This window comes from Myotis davidii, unplaced genomic scaffold (genome assembly GCF_000327345.1).
Source record: "Myotis davidii unplaced genomic scaffold, ASM32734v1 scaffold125, whole genome shotgun sequence".
Lineage (NCBI taxonomy): Eukaryota > Metazoa > Chordata > Mammalia > Chiroptera > Vespertilionidae > Myotis > Myotis davidii.
The window spans coordinates 901,910-915,665 of record NW_006299390.1 but is presented as its reverse complement, the minus strand read 5'-3'; the positions used below and the strand labels follow the sequence as shown (position 1 = coordinate 915,665).

The following is a 13,756-nucleotide window of genomic DNA, read 5'->3' as shown; positions in this document are numbered from 1 at the left end:
CCCACTCCCACCGCCACCCGCTCCGCCCCGCCCACGGCTCCGGACCTGCGGGGTGAGTTGGCTCCATCGGCCGCAGCTGGACGGGTCCTTCCGGGAGCCTGCGGGTCCCAGCGCAGCCGGGAAGCCGGAGCCCGCGGACAGCGCCCCCCGCGAGGGCTGTTGTGGTTCCCGGGCCGCAGAGAAGGTGGGCGCCGGGACGTGGCCGCAGCGCTTATCGCTAAAGCAAGTATTTAACCTCAGAACGAGGGCCCCTTGGAGGCCGGAGAGGAGAGCGGGGGTTTGTGGGAGCCCTGCCGGCTTTCCCCGGGCACAGCTGGCGGAGCCCTGCCGGCTTTCCCCGGGCACACCTGGCGGGAGTTAGAGATTAGTTACCCAGCTTTCTCTGTCCCACGCCCCGATTCTCAGCCCTGAGCTAAGGCAGACGGGAAAGGCCGGGAAGGCCAGCTGCCGGGGTGGGTAGTGAGAATTAGGGAGAGCCGGGAGTCGGTGCAGAAGGAGGACCGACCCAGGAAAGAACAAGTGCACTCGGTCTCTGTCCTCTCGCCCAGGAGATCAGACCTGCTTTTCTGCTTCCGCTCAGTTTCAGCCACGTGCTTTGAGCGATGCCAAACTTACTCATATTACAAACGGATGGGCTCTCCGTATCTCAACCAACAGTGCTGAAGCTGTAAAATCCAGTTAGTTCTCTTGCCCTGGACGGTTTGGCGCGTCGTGGATGGAGCGTCGGCCTGGGGACTGAAGGGTCCCGGGTTCGATTGTGGTCAGGGGCACATGCCCGGGTTGGGGGCTAGATCACAATTGAGGGGGCATGCCAGAGGCACCCAATCGGTGGCTCTCTCTCATCATTGATGCTTCTATCGCTCTCTCCTCCCTTCCTCTCTGAAATCAATAAAAATATTTTTTTAAAAAAATCAAGTTCTCATCTCCGCTGCTACATCTGCATTAGTTATTCACCTAGATTTCTCCCAAGATAAATGCTGATAAATTAACAGAGCAATCAAGTATGTAAGAAGGTTAATTTAAACATCCTCCTATATAATAAAAGGCGAATATGCAAATTTTCCCGTCAACAGGGAGTTTGACTAAAAGAAGCTAAAAAGACTTCGAAGCCCACTGGCCTGATGAAAAATGTGTGTTCTTGGCAATTGAAATTGTTAGAATGATAGGAATTCATCTAATAAAAGTACCTTTTCTCTATGTAAATGGATTGTGGGGTTTTTTCCCCCAGATTTGAAACAAATTTGTGTTCATGAAGAATGACTGCATACAAACCACAATATGTCAAGAAAGAAAAAAGATCCAATAGAACTGTTTCATTCTGGGCAGCTGGTAAAAGTCTCCGCCCCAATGGTTCGATATTCAAAGTAAGTATTGTTACATGGTGATTTCCTTTTTATGCTCTTACTTTTTAAAAGTAAAGCCACCTCACCACATGTCATCTTCCAACACTTAGCTTTTGGATCATGATCAAGGCTTGAGTCCTGGTGTTACCACTTGCCTAATATGTGTATGGCACTGAGTAAACAGTTAACCTCTCCAAGCTCTACTGGCTGGTATTGCTCAGTTGGTTGAGTATCCTCCCATGCACCCAGAGGTTGCTGTTTCGATTCTAGTCAGGGCACATGCTCAGGCTTCGGGCTTGACCCCCAGTAGGAGGCATGCAGAAGGCAACCAATGTTGCTCCCTCTTACCATGTTTCTTTCTCCCTTCCTCTGTCAATAAAAACATTTTTTAAAAACAATAGTGCTTATAACTCCTACCTATAATGATATAATTGATAGTAAATGAATATAAATAAATATAAGCATTTCTGCACAGGTTTTTGTATGAACAGAAGTTTTTATTTATCCAGGACAAATCCCCAGGACTACAATTGCTGGGTCATATGGTAGTTATATGTTTAATTAGTTTAAGAAACTGCCAAACTTTTCTAGAGTGGCTGTATTGTTTTATGCTCCCACCAACAATGTATGAGGGATCTGGTTTCTCCTCCTCACCAACTTTTCATAATGTCACTGTTTTATTATTTTAGCCACTAGAAGCCTGTTGCACGAGATTCACGCAATAGGTCTTCCTTCCCCTGGCTGCTGGCTCTGGTTTTCCTCCGGCACCCGGAACCCAGGCCTTTGGTCTGGCCGCAGTGGAGAATCCAAGCCTCAAAGCTAGGCTTCTCCACTGCGGCCACAGCGAGGCTTGGCTTCAGTCTTCAGTCTTCAGTCTTCACTCCACACCTGTATATGCAAATTAACTGCCATCTTTGTTGGGTTAATTTGCATAGTCTCTCTGATTGGCTGGTGGGCATAACGTAGTGACACCAATTTGCATGTTTCTCTTTTATTAGTGTAGATTCTCATAGGTTTGCAGTGATATCTCATTTTGGTTTTGATTTCCATTTCTTGTGTGGCTGATGACATAGAACATCTTTTCATGTGCTTACTTGCCATTTGTATATTATTGAAGAAATGTTTCTTTATATCTTTCGCTAATATTCTAATTGGATTGTTTACTTTTTTATTATTGAGTTGTTTTTAATTTTCCAATTGTGATAAAATACAAACTTAAAATTTATCATTTTAAACATTTTTAAGTGTATGGTTCAGTTCAGAATAAGTAAACTCACATTGTACATCAATCTCTTTTCATCTTACAAAACTGAAATTTTATACCCATTAAACAATAAATTCCACATTCACTGTTTCCCCAGCTTCTGGCAACCACCATTCTTTCTCCCTTTATGAATTTGACTGGTCTATATATATCATATAAGTGGAATCATACCATATTTGTCTTTTTGAGACTAGCTTATTTCACTTAGCATAATATCAATGTTCATGCATGTTGTAGCATCCTATATAATAAAAGCCTAAAATGCTAAGTGTCCAGTCGGCCATTCAACCAATCAAAGCGTAATATGCTAATGATATGCTAAGGCCGCTCAACCAATCGCTGTGTCATGCACTGACCACCAGGGGGCAGACGCTCCAACCAGTAGGTTAGCTTGCTGCTGGAGTCCGGCCAATGGGGACTGAGCAAGATGGGCCAGACATGCCCTGGACCCCTCCCGTGGTCCCTCCCCAGCTGGCCAACCTCCCGTGTCCCTCCCTGGCCCCGATCGTGCACCGGTGGGGTCCCTCAGCCGGGCCTGCACCCTCTCGCAATCCGGGACCCTTGGAGGAATGTCAGAGAACCAGTTTGGGCCTGATCCGACAGGCCAGCCCGAGGGACCCCACTGGTGCACGAATTCATGCACCAGGCCTCTAGTATATCAGAATTTCCTTTTTAAGGCTGACTGACATTTCATTGTACATATATATCACATTTTGTTTATTCATTTATTAATTGATGACCACTTGATTGCTTCCATCTTTTGGTTATTGGGAATAATGCTGCTATCAACATGGATGTGTAAATATCTCTTTGAAAACCTGCTTTCATTTATTTTGGGCATATGCCCAGAAGTGGAATTGTGGGATCATATGATAATTCCATTTTTAGTTTTTTGAGAAAACTCCTTATTGTTTTTCATAGCATCTATACCGTTATACATTCCCATCTGCCATGCACAAGAGTTCTGATTTCTCAACATCCTCACCAACACTTGTTTCTGTTTGCCTTTTGTTTTGTTTTATTTTTTAGAATAGTTTATTGATTTTTAGAGAAAAAGGAAGGGAGAGGGGGATGAAGAGAGAGAAACATCGATGTGAGAGTGCACCATGGATCACTGCCTCCTTCATGCTCCCTGCCATGGATCAAACCCCCAACCAAGGCATGTGCCCTTGACCCGAAATTGAACCGTCAACCTCCTGGTGCATGGGACGACACCCAACCAACTGAGCCACACTAACTAAGGCATTTATTTGTTTGTTATTATAGCCATCCTAATGGATATAAAGCGCTATCCACTGTGGTTTTGATGTGTATTTCTGTAGCGATGTTGAGCTTCTTTTCATGTGCTTTTAGCTACATGTGTATCTTCTCTGGAGAAATGTTTTTTCAAGTCCTTTGCCCATTTTTGAATCAGGTTGTTTGTTCTTTTGTTGTTGAGTTTTTGTTTACTATTGAGTTTTGAGAGTTCTCTATGTATTCTAGGTACTACTCATCAGATTTATGGTTTGCAAATATCTTCTCCCAGTATACAGCTTATCTTTTCATCCTCTTAATGAACTGTCTTTTGCAAAGCAAAAGGTTTTTTTTAATAATTAAGTCTAATTTATCAGTTTCTTCTGTAAATTGTGCTTTTGGTGTGAAGTGTAAGACATCTTTGTGTAGCTCTGGATTCTACAGATTTTCTCCTATTTTTTTATCTAAAAGTCTTCTAGCTTTATGTTTTACACTTAAGTCCATGATCAATTTTGAGTTACTTTTTTGTAAGTGTGAGGCTTAGGTTAAGTTTTGTTTTGTTTTGTTTTGTTTTTGTTTTTTTACTGTAGATGTCTAATTATTTCAGCACAATTTATTGAAAAGGCTATTTTCCACTATTGAATTACTTTTGTATTTTGTCAAAAATTCATTGGGAGTATTTGTATGGCTCTTTATCTGGATTCTTTGTTCTGTTCCATTAATCTATGTGTCTATTCCTCCAACAATACCATACTATAGCTAGCTATATAATTAATCTTAAAATCAGGTAGACTGAGTTTTCCACTTTATTTTTCTTTTTCAAAATTGTTTAGCTATTCTAGGTCATTTGCTGTCCTAAGTAAATTTTATGATGAAGTTGTCTATATATACAAAATATCTAGTTGAATTTTCACAAGAATGACATTAAATATTCATATCAACTTTGAAAGAATTGAATTCCTTATTATGCTAAGTCACCCAACTCATGAACACAATATGTCAAGATTTATTTAGATCTTATTTGATTTCTTTCATCACTTTTGTGTTGTTTTCAGCATGTGAGTTCTGTATATGTCTTGTTAGATTTACACCCATTTATATCTCTCTTTTTGAGTGATTGTAAATAGTATTATACTTTTAATTTTGGTGTTCATGTGTTAATTGCTTGTACATAGATATAAAATTGATTTCGTATGTTAATCTTATATCCTGTAACTTGAACTCACTTTTTGTTCTAGGAGCGTTTTTTGATAAATTCTCTGGGATTATCTATGTAAACAGTTATGTCATCTGCAAATAGGGACAGTTTTCTTTCTTCCTTTCTATCATATGCCTTTGATCATGTCTTATTACAGTGACTAGAGGTTCCAGCACTGTGTTGAATAAGAATGATGAAAGCAGACATCTTTGCCTTGTTCTTAATCTAGGGGGAAAGTAATCTATCTTTTGCCTGTTAGTATAATGTTAGCTGTAGGACTTTTTGTGGGTGTTCTTTATCAAGTTGAGGAAGGTCTCCTATTTTACTGAGAGTTCTTTTTATGAATGAGTATTATTTTGTCAAGTGCTTTCTCTGCACTGATTAATACCATGATTTTTTTTCTTTAGCCTATTAAATGGTAGATTACATTGATTCTGAGTATTGAACCTTCTGTTTTAACTGTTGTTTTTCTGACACCACTACAGCAGGGAAAGATGAGGCACCACCTCATTACAATCAGATGGAGTTAGAAGTCCGGGTTCCCCATTTGGTCTCCTTTGACACTCTGAGGGCAAAGGGCTCCTCATTACTGCTGAGCAGCGGGGAGAGTTCCAGGTGCGCATGGAGTGGGTGACCTGGTAGCTCCTAGGCAGTGAGGAAAGTCCTGGTTCTGCTCTAAGCATGCTCTGATACTAATCCCTGTGGGGAGGGAGGAGGAAGTCCAGACTCCCCATGAGGTCCCCACTGATACCACCGAAGGCACCTTGTTACTTGCCAGCAAGGATTCAAGTCCCAGCTACCTGCCTGGCCTTTTCTGGTACTACCTTGGCGGGGTGTTGGAGAACCTTGTCACAGCCTTGGAAAGGTAGAAACCTAGGCTCCCCACTCAACCTTTGTGGAGGGGAAACCACAGTTGTTTGTTCTTGGTGTTTGGCTGGAGCTGAGCTGCTATTGTGTACAGTTTTCTGTCTTGCGAGGCTGATCCTTTCCTGGCTGTTTGGCTAGGGAGAGCAGACTTGTAGAGGCTCTTTTGTTTGCATATATTGGTATTTCCAAGTTGCCAACTTCTTCAACTCCAAGTCTGGGATATTTGAGGTAAAAAGAAAACCCAAGAAACTCACCATTGTTATTCCTCAGGTCCTGAGGTAACTAGCCTGCCTGTTTTCTTCTCTCCACCTTTGAGAAATTTTCTTTTTTTTTTTTTTACATATAAAATCCAGGGTTTTTAGTTATACTAAGCAGGAAGTACAGGGGAAAGTCCATCTCCATCTTCCAATACATAGACCTTTCCTCTAATAAATATTTAATAGTTAACTAAATGAAACTTGGAAGTACGTATGATTGGGGTGATTTCTAAATGTCTAATTAAAGTTTTATCCCTTTACAGGTTAGCTTTTAGAACACTGGTAAGAAAGTACAATTGTGATCTGTGCTACACACCAATGATAGTGGCTGCTGATTTTGTCAGATCCGAAAAAGCCAGAGACAGTGAATTTACCACAAACCAAGGTATGTGAAACTCAGAGTTTGTTGACTTGGTAAAACTTTAAAATCCCAATTCAGAGATTTTATTTTTGAATCTTTTAGTATTTAATGTTTTTTAGTAAGTCTTTGTAAAATACATTTTTACTGAGTGTCTTCAAACTGGATGGTATACAAAACACTAAGCCTTCCTTAGGGCCCACATTCTCTCACCGAGACTATTAGATTCCTCTCTCACCGCCCCCACTCTTGTCCCAATCTAAACTATCCTCCAAACAACCCAAAGTGACCTTTCTAAAATGTAAACTTGATCACTTCTCTTAAACCTCTTTTTGCCTAAAGCAGTGATTCTCAGAGTGTGATTCCCCAGACCAGCAAGATAAGCTGCATCTGGAAACTTGTTAGAAATGAAAATTCACTGCCTCCACTCCAGGCCTACTGAATCAGAAACTCTAAGCCTTCCGGATGATTCGAAGCTTGCTAAAGATTGAGACCCACTGGCCCAAAGAGTAAAATTCTAGCGCCTGTGAATAATATGTAACATTCTTCATGATCTAGCCTCTGAATACATCCTCAGCTTTCTTTATTTTCCATTAGTTTTTCTCCAGAGCCCACTGACTTTATTACTCACAAATGCTAAATTATTTTAAGGCCCATGCTCTATTCTCTCACACTTCTCTACCTAGAATCTCCTTCTCAGCCATGCTTATCCTTTATATCCCTATTTCTCTGGCAAACAACAGTTTACGCTTCTTAATGTAGCTCTGGAATTTTGTGGCTAAGGTACTTTCCTAATCACCCTCCACTCGTATTATTTCTTTGAAGCACAGTCTTTAAATGTTGCACTTAATCCTACTGTGTTATACTTTCCTCTTTGAATACCTATGTCTCCTCCTGGACTGTGGGCTCCCTGAGACCTGGAACTGTTTCTTACTGATTCGTATCCACAGTTTCTAGTGCAGTGTTGAAAATATATTAGAACCATAAGAAAATGTTTAAGTGAAGTTCTATAACTCTCTTGAGTTACAAAGGGGAAAGCACCCTACATCCTCAGGAAAAGGCAAATTTTCTGATCGCAAGATAACACTGTAAATTAGTGGAACTAGGGTGATACCCAGAAATCTGCATTTTTGGCAAACACCCAAGTAAATCTCAAACAGGTAGTCCTCAAAAAGTCTTTAGAAAAATTAAAATATATCTATGCAGAGTTTTAACACTAACCCAAAGATGAAAAAAATAATTGTCCTTTAAAACTTAGGAAAGTTCTGATGTATTTGGCTGTATTAAAATTTAAACTTTTATATGTAAGAAAATAGCACAAATATACTCAAAAAACAAACTAAAATTGGGAAAATGTTTATGATATTTTATATTTATGCTAGAGCTAATTTCATTATTTTATAAAAAAATTTAATAATGAAAAGGAATAACTAAAAGAAAAATTGTGCATATAAAAATGTACAAAGAATATGGAAAGCCCAGAAAGAAAAATATACACTATTGGATATACAACATAGGATAAGTTATAAGAAAACAAGAATTTAATCCATATTGGTATGTATCTATGTTTGTTTTGGAACTCAGTTCCTTCATTCTGCTCCACTAGGCCAACTGTTGGGTCCAAGCCCCTCTGCCAGGGGCTGGACCTCCTTGAACGCCAGGTATTCGATGACAGAGAAGCCATGAGAAGTTGTGGGTATATAAAAGAGTCTTTATTGTGGGAGCCAGTGGTTAAGTAGCCATTGCTAACAAGGAGCCACTAAACAAAACAGTTCTTCAAAGCAAAGTCCCATACAGTAACCGTGCCCCAGCTAGGTAACAGTACATCTTTCCCACACAGCAGCAGTAGCCTCTGTACCTACAGCCATTAGCTGAGCATCCACATGCTGCCTGTTGGTCATTAACATTTTATACTATTTACACAAAAGAAGCTTCTTGCCAAATAGTGACCTCAGTCTTTTGGGTTATAGAAGGGCACACTTGTGCAGTGTACATACAGATTACTGTGGCCTTGCTCTTGCACCTGTGTATAGCATCTTAGCCTTGAACACTTGATTAAGATTCCCACACTCAGAATGGCCTTGAACATCCGGTGTAGTCTGAATAGGCCCTTCACACTCTAATTGACCTTGAGCATTTGAATAGGGTCCCCACAGTTGGTAAATTGTTTTGAAAGAAATTTTTGTAAGGTCTATCAAATGTTAGATGCTTGTCCAAAAGTTATACACCTAGGAATTTACCCTCTGAATGTACTCACAAAAGCATGTGAGAGTATCCTCATCACATTGTTTGCAATAGCCACAAACGAAAAACAATCTAGAAGTACACTATGTGGTTCATCTATATACAGTGGAATATGCCACTGAAAAGAAAATAAGTCTAAGTACAGCTCCCAGACACATCAGGTTAAAAAAAAAAAAAAAAGCATTGTAGCAATGTACATAGAATGTTCACATTGGTTAAAAATTTACAAGTACACATAAAATTGTTCTGGAATAATGCATGATCATGATTTATGGGGGGCCCTTGTCTGTGGGCCTCTCGTAGTGGACCCATGCCAGAGGAAGTTGCAGCCTCAAACCATTGCCCAGCCTCCTTACCCTTGGGCTGTGAGCACTGAAGGGGGCTGTACAGTATAAAAAAAAATTGTTCTGGAATACAGTAACTAATTCTCACCTTTGGAAAAGGGTCTGTTTGTCAACAGTATTGTACTTTCATTTTATCAAACCTTACACTTGAATTTGAACTAAACGTGAATTGCTTTTTATTTAAAATGTTTTAAATTATTTTAATGCTCCCTTGTTTGGACAGATACTTCTTAGGCTAAAAATAGTTATTTTATATTGGTATCTCGTGTGTGTATGTGGGTTTTTGTGAATTTTAATGTTGAGCTATTTGTTTTATCAGGTGATTGCCCATTAATTGTTCAGTTTGCTGCTAATGATGCAAGACTTTTATCTGATGCTGCTCGTTTAGTCTGTCCTTATGCGAATGGAATAGACATTAACTGTGGTTGCCCTCAGAGGTAAAGCTCAAAAGAAGTTGGAAGAATTTTCAAAAAGATTAGAAAAAACTATGTGAACATGGTAAACTATCTTTCTAGTTTTCCAATAATTAAAAAGTAAAGAAAATAGAGTTAAAGCACTTAGGCTCTGAGAAGAAAAAAACAGGGAAAGATTATTTAGGAACATACATGCAGAGATATTTTCTGATGGCTAAAACAATGTATAGAAACCCTTGACAGCTGTTTTATCTTACCTCACCACTAGAATTTTTTAAAGTATGGATCTGCCTTGAACCTCATGCATAAGTAGTTATATGAGACACTGATGTTTATAGCAAATTCTAAAATGTATTTTTACTGTCATGTCAGACATATGTGCTCTAGAAACTATGGTTCTATGATTTGGGAGCTTACCACTTATTTTCTCCTAATTAATTTTCTTTATAAGAATACCTTCTTATAATTACCTTTCTTTCCCCTATACCACAATTATTTGATTGGTTCTAAATAACTGTGTATTTGTAGGATGTACTTAATTTGACAATATCCCTATGTTTCTGACACTGTTCTAGATTATCTGACAATAATTCAAAATGTGTCCAAATAATAAAATCAAGTTTTTAAATACAGCATAATCCAAATCAGATTAGACATATTTGTACACTCATTAGGAGAGTTAAATAAGCTATTTAGTGGTGTTGGAATGCTATAAGCCAAACATCTCTCTACTATTAAGACTAATAAAACCTCTTATGTATAATAAACATCAAATTTGGAATTTAAAAAATCTGAAATAATTGAAATTAATTACAAGTACTTAAATCTGTTTTGGTTGAATGGATAGTAATTTAACTCTCTGACTTGCCAATGAAAACTATTTCCTAAGTACTTTTTGATCTGGGAACCTGTTTTCCTCATCTTAAATTGGTCCACTTAGAAATGTTGGGTCTATGAATTGTAAAAATTTGATTCCATTCAAGATTTGCTAGATAGAGAAATAGTAGATGCACTTACAGTGCCTTTAGAAATGTATCTTCTTTTTCAACTACAGTTTATTTGTTGTTGTGTTTGCTTCATAAAGGTGGGCAATGGCTGACGGTTATGGAGCTTGCTTAATAAACAAGCCAGAGCTTGTTCAAGATATGGTGAAACAAGTAAGAAATCAAGTGGAAAATCCCAGATTTTCAGTATCTATTAAAATAAGGTAAAAATATTTTAATCTGTTGACAGATAGTTCTTTACTTAGGAAATAAAAGAATATTCCTCTGTTTGGGGCTGCAGGGTTGTCTTTCTATCCTTAACTTATAGGTGGTGTATAGAAATGTTGAAACAAGATATTTAGTAAATGGATATATACAGTATTTATATATATAATCCAGAGCAACTTCCTCTTTGTATTGTTTAACAGAAATGAAAACATCCCTTTATTATTAAAAACTTTTTTTCTAGCCTGGCCAGTGTGGCTCAGTTGGTTGAGCGCCATTGCATGCACCAGGAGGTCACCAGTTAAGTTCCTGGTCAGGGACATGCTCAGGTTTCGGGCTTGATCCCCGGTGTGGGGCATGCAGGAGGCAGCTGATTGATGTTTCTCTCTCATCAATGTTTCTATCTCTCTCTCCCTTTTTTTGAAATCAATTTTGTAAAAAAATTTAAAAACTTTCCTCAAAAAGAAACCCTTAACTTTTTCTATGTACTACTTAATTAATGCTAAGATACAATCCTGGTACCAAGAGTAGATAGAAAATAGGAATGGTATTTGCATTAAAATTTCACAATGAAAATAAAATAAACCAGGAATCAGTTTGTTGGTGATAGGTTAAAAACATATTTCAAGATAAATGAGTATTATATTCTCCCACTTGAGGAATGGGCATACACAAGCAAATATTAGGATAGCATCTTTCAATTCATGTGTGTAGTATTTGGCTGACATTTTCAGTTTCGAAAGCCAAAGGGGAGGAGCACTAGGTAAGATAAAACTTGTCATCTTATTGTTGCCAATAGTGAAATAGCTACATTTGAAATCTTAAATTGGAACTGATCCCTGAGCAAAAGAACCCTTACTGATAGTGGCGTATAGTGATAATATGATGTAGAAAAATTACATAATGTCTTATATGAAATATTATTTAGTTATTAATTTTAGCTTTGATTTGTGCTATAAAAAGATGGCTATAATTTTGAAATTATAGGATCCATGATGATCTTGCAAGAACTGTGGATCTTTGTCGAAAGGCTGAAGCAACGGGAGTTTCCTGGATTACAGTCCATGGAAGAACTGTTGAAGAAAGACATCAGCCAGTTCACTATGAAGCCATTAAAATAATTAAGGAAAATATGTCTATACCTGTTATTGCTAATGGAGACATCAGAAGCTTAAAAGAAGCAGAAAAAGTGTGCCATATTACTGGGACAGATGGTAAGAAAGAAGTACTTGAATTTTTGTCTTTTTGACTAGCAAAAAAAGTAGGGGTGGGAGAATAATGTTAATGTTTTCATTATTTTTCTTTAAATTGGAACTATATTTTTCTCTTGTGTTGGTTAAAGCTAAGCAATTTATTAAAATGATGCTTAGAAACAGTAGATTAGTTGAGGTAAAGTCATTCTTGTTACTGCCACCATCATATCCAGTGAAAGACTAGTTAAGAATTTTACAGATAGCCTATTAGTAAAATAGAACACTAGACTAGAACTGAGAGTGAGCGAACACAAGAGTAGTCAAAGGAACCAAAAGAACCTCAGCCTTCTAGGCAGTTTCATTATCCCCTTAAATTACTGGCAGACCAAACCCTGTGATACCTACTGCTAGGTGGGAGAATGCAGATAAAACTTAACTTCAAGCAAGCCCAATTTATGACAGTTTGGATTTACCCTTAACAGAAAACCTAAAGATTAATTGCTTAATGTAGAAGTCTTAATAAAATAAAAAATATCTGTAACTGCCTTTAAACTTATAGAAACTTCAAAAAATTGTATTATAATTGAATTATACAGACTAATATCAGGGTATTGTGAAACCTTGTAATATACTTTATTTTTTAATATTCTAGGTTTGTTTGGGTGTGACCTTGTAACTATGAGTTCTTAATATGTGGATAAATGTTCTATGCTTTAATTTGCAGGTGTGATGGTTGCAAGAGGACTCTTAGCAAACCCAGCCATGTTTGCTGGATATGAGGAAACCCCCCTGAAATGTATCTGGGATTGGGTTGACCTTGCTCTTGAACTTGGAACTCCGTACATGTGTTTCCATCAACATTTAATGTACATGATGGAAAAGATAACTTCAAGGCAAGAAAAAAGAGTATTTAATGCTTTGTCAAGCACATCAGCAGTCTTAGATTACCTTACGGACCATTATGGGATGTGATTGGACTTCCTAAGTTGTTTTAATATGTACTTTAAAGGAATTGTGTTTTTAACATTTTTAAATAAATTTTTTTATTTTAATACTAAAAGTATGACTCATTATCTGTAAGTTAACATGAAGTATGTTTTTAATAAGAAAAAGTGCAGAGAAATGACAAAACAAATGCCAACCTCTGTAAAATGAAAAGGAACAAGACATTCTATATAGAATGCATTCAGGGCTTAGATTAAAAGTTCAAATTGAAAATTCAAAGTGTACTTCCTGAGATTTATATGGATGGTCACTTATTTAATGTCTCATTATGGGTGTACACTGGAAACTAATACAATATTGTATGTCAACTGTAACTGAAAAATTTAAAAATAATAAATACATAACATTTTAAAATACAAGTATAATGTAATCCTGGGACATGGTCATAGGAAGAAAATGCCCATGCCTACATTGTTTCCCTTTCCTATCAGTCTGCAAGCACCCTAAAGTTGATTGCCTCTTCCCAGCCCAGGGACAAGCGCAGTAAAACACAGAGTAGGTCTTCACTCTAATATTCCGCAGTCTCAGAAGAACAAAACGTTGCTCAGCTACCCAATCCCGACCCTTCTATTTACTGGTTATTTCGGGACAGTGAAACCGGTTCTATCCTAAAAGGGCCTGAACAGAAAAGGAGTCCGTTTCGAACGCGTCTGCAGAACCTGCACCCCCTATCGAGCCCTCCCCTCCGCGCCCTTTCCTCCCGCCGGGCCCCAGGAAGCGCCATCAGAAAACTCCATTAAGGACGCCTGCCACCCAAACCACAGTTTCAGGAATTGGAAGTCGGCACTCGGGAGCCCGAAGCACCGGTCAAAGAGGCTGATTCCTCCAA

General features: G+C 38.3%; 1 protein-coding gene across 1 annotated transcript; it reads left to right on the top strand.

Annotated features, from left to right (window-relative positions):
- Positions 1-1,231: 1,231 nt before the first annotated feature.
- Positions 1,232-13,140, top strand: DUS4L (dihydrouridine synthase 4 like). The gene is given in 7 exon segments (XM_015571244.1): positions 1,232-1,286; positions 1,289-1,364; positions 6,426-6,547; positions 9,428-9,545; positions 10,606-10,728; positions 11,717-11,943; positions 12,647-13,140. Coding segments are annotated over 7 exon segments (951 nt in total). The 5' UTR covers positions 1,232-1,249; the 3' UTR covers positions 12,895-13,140.
- Positions 13,141-13,756: the final 616 nt, after the last annotated feature.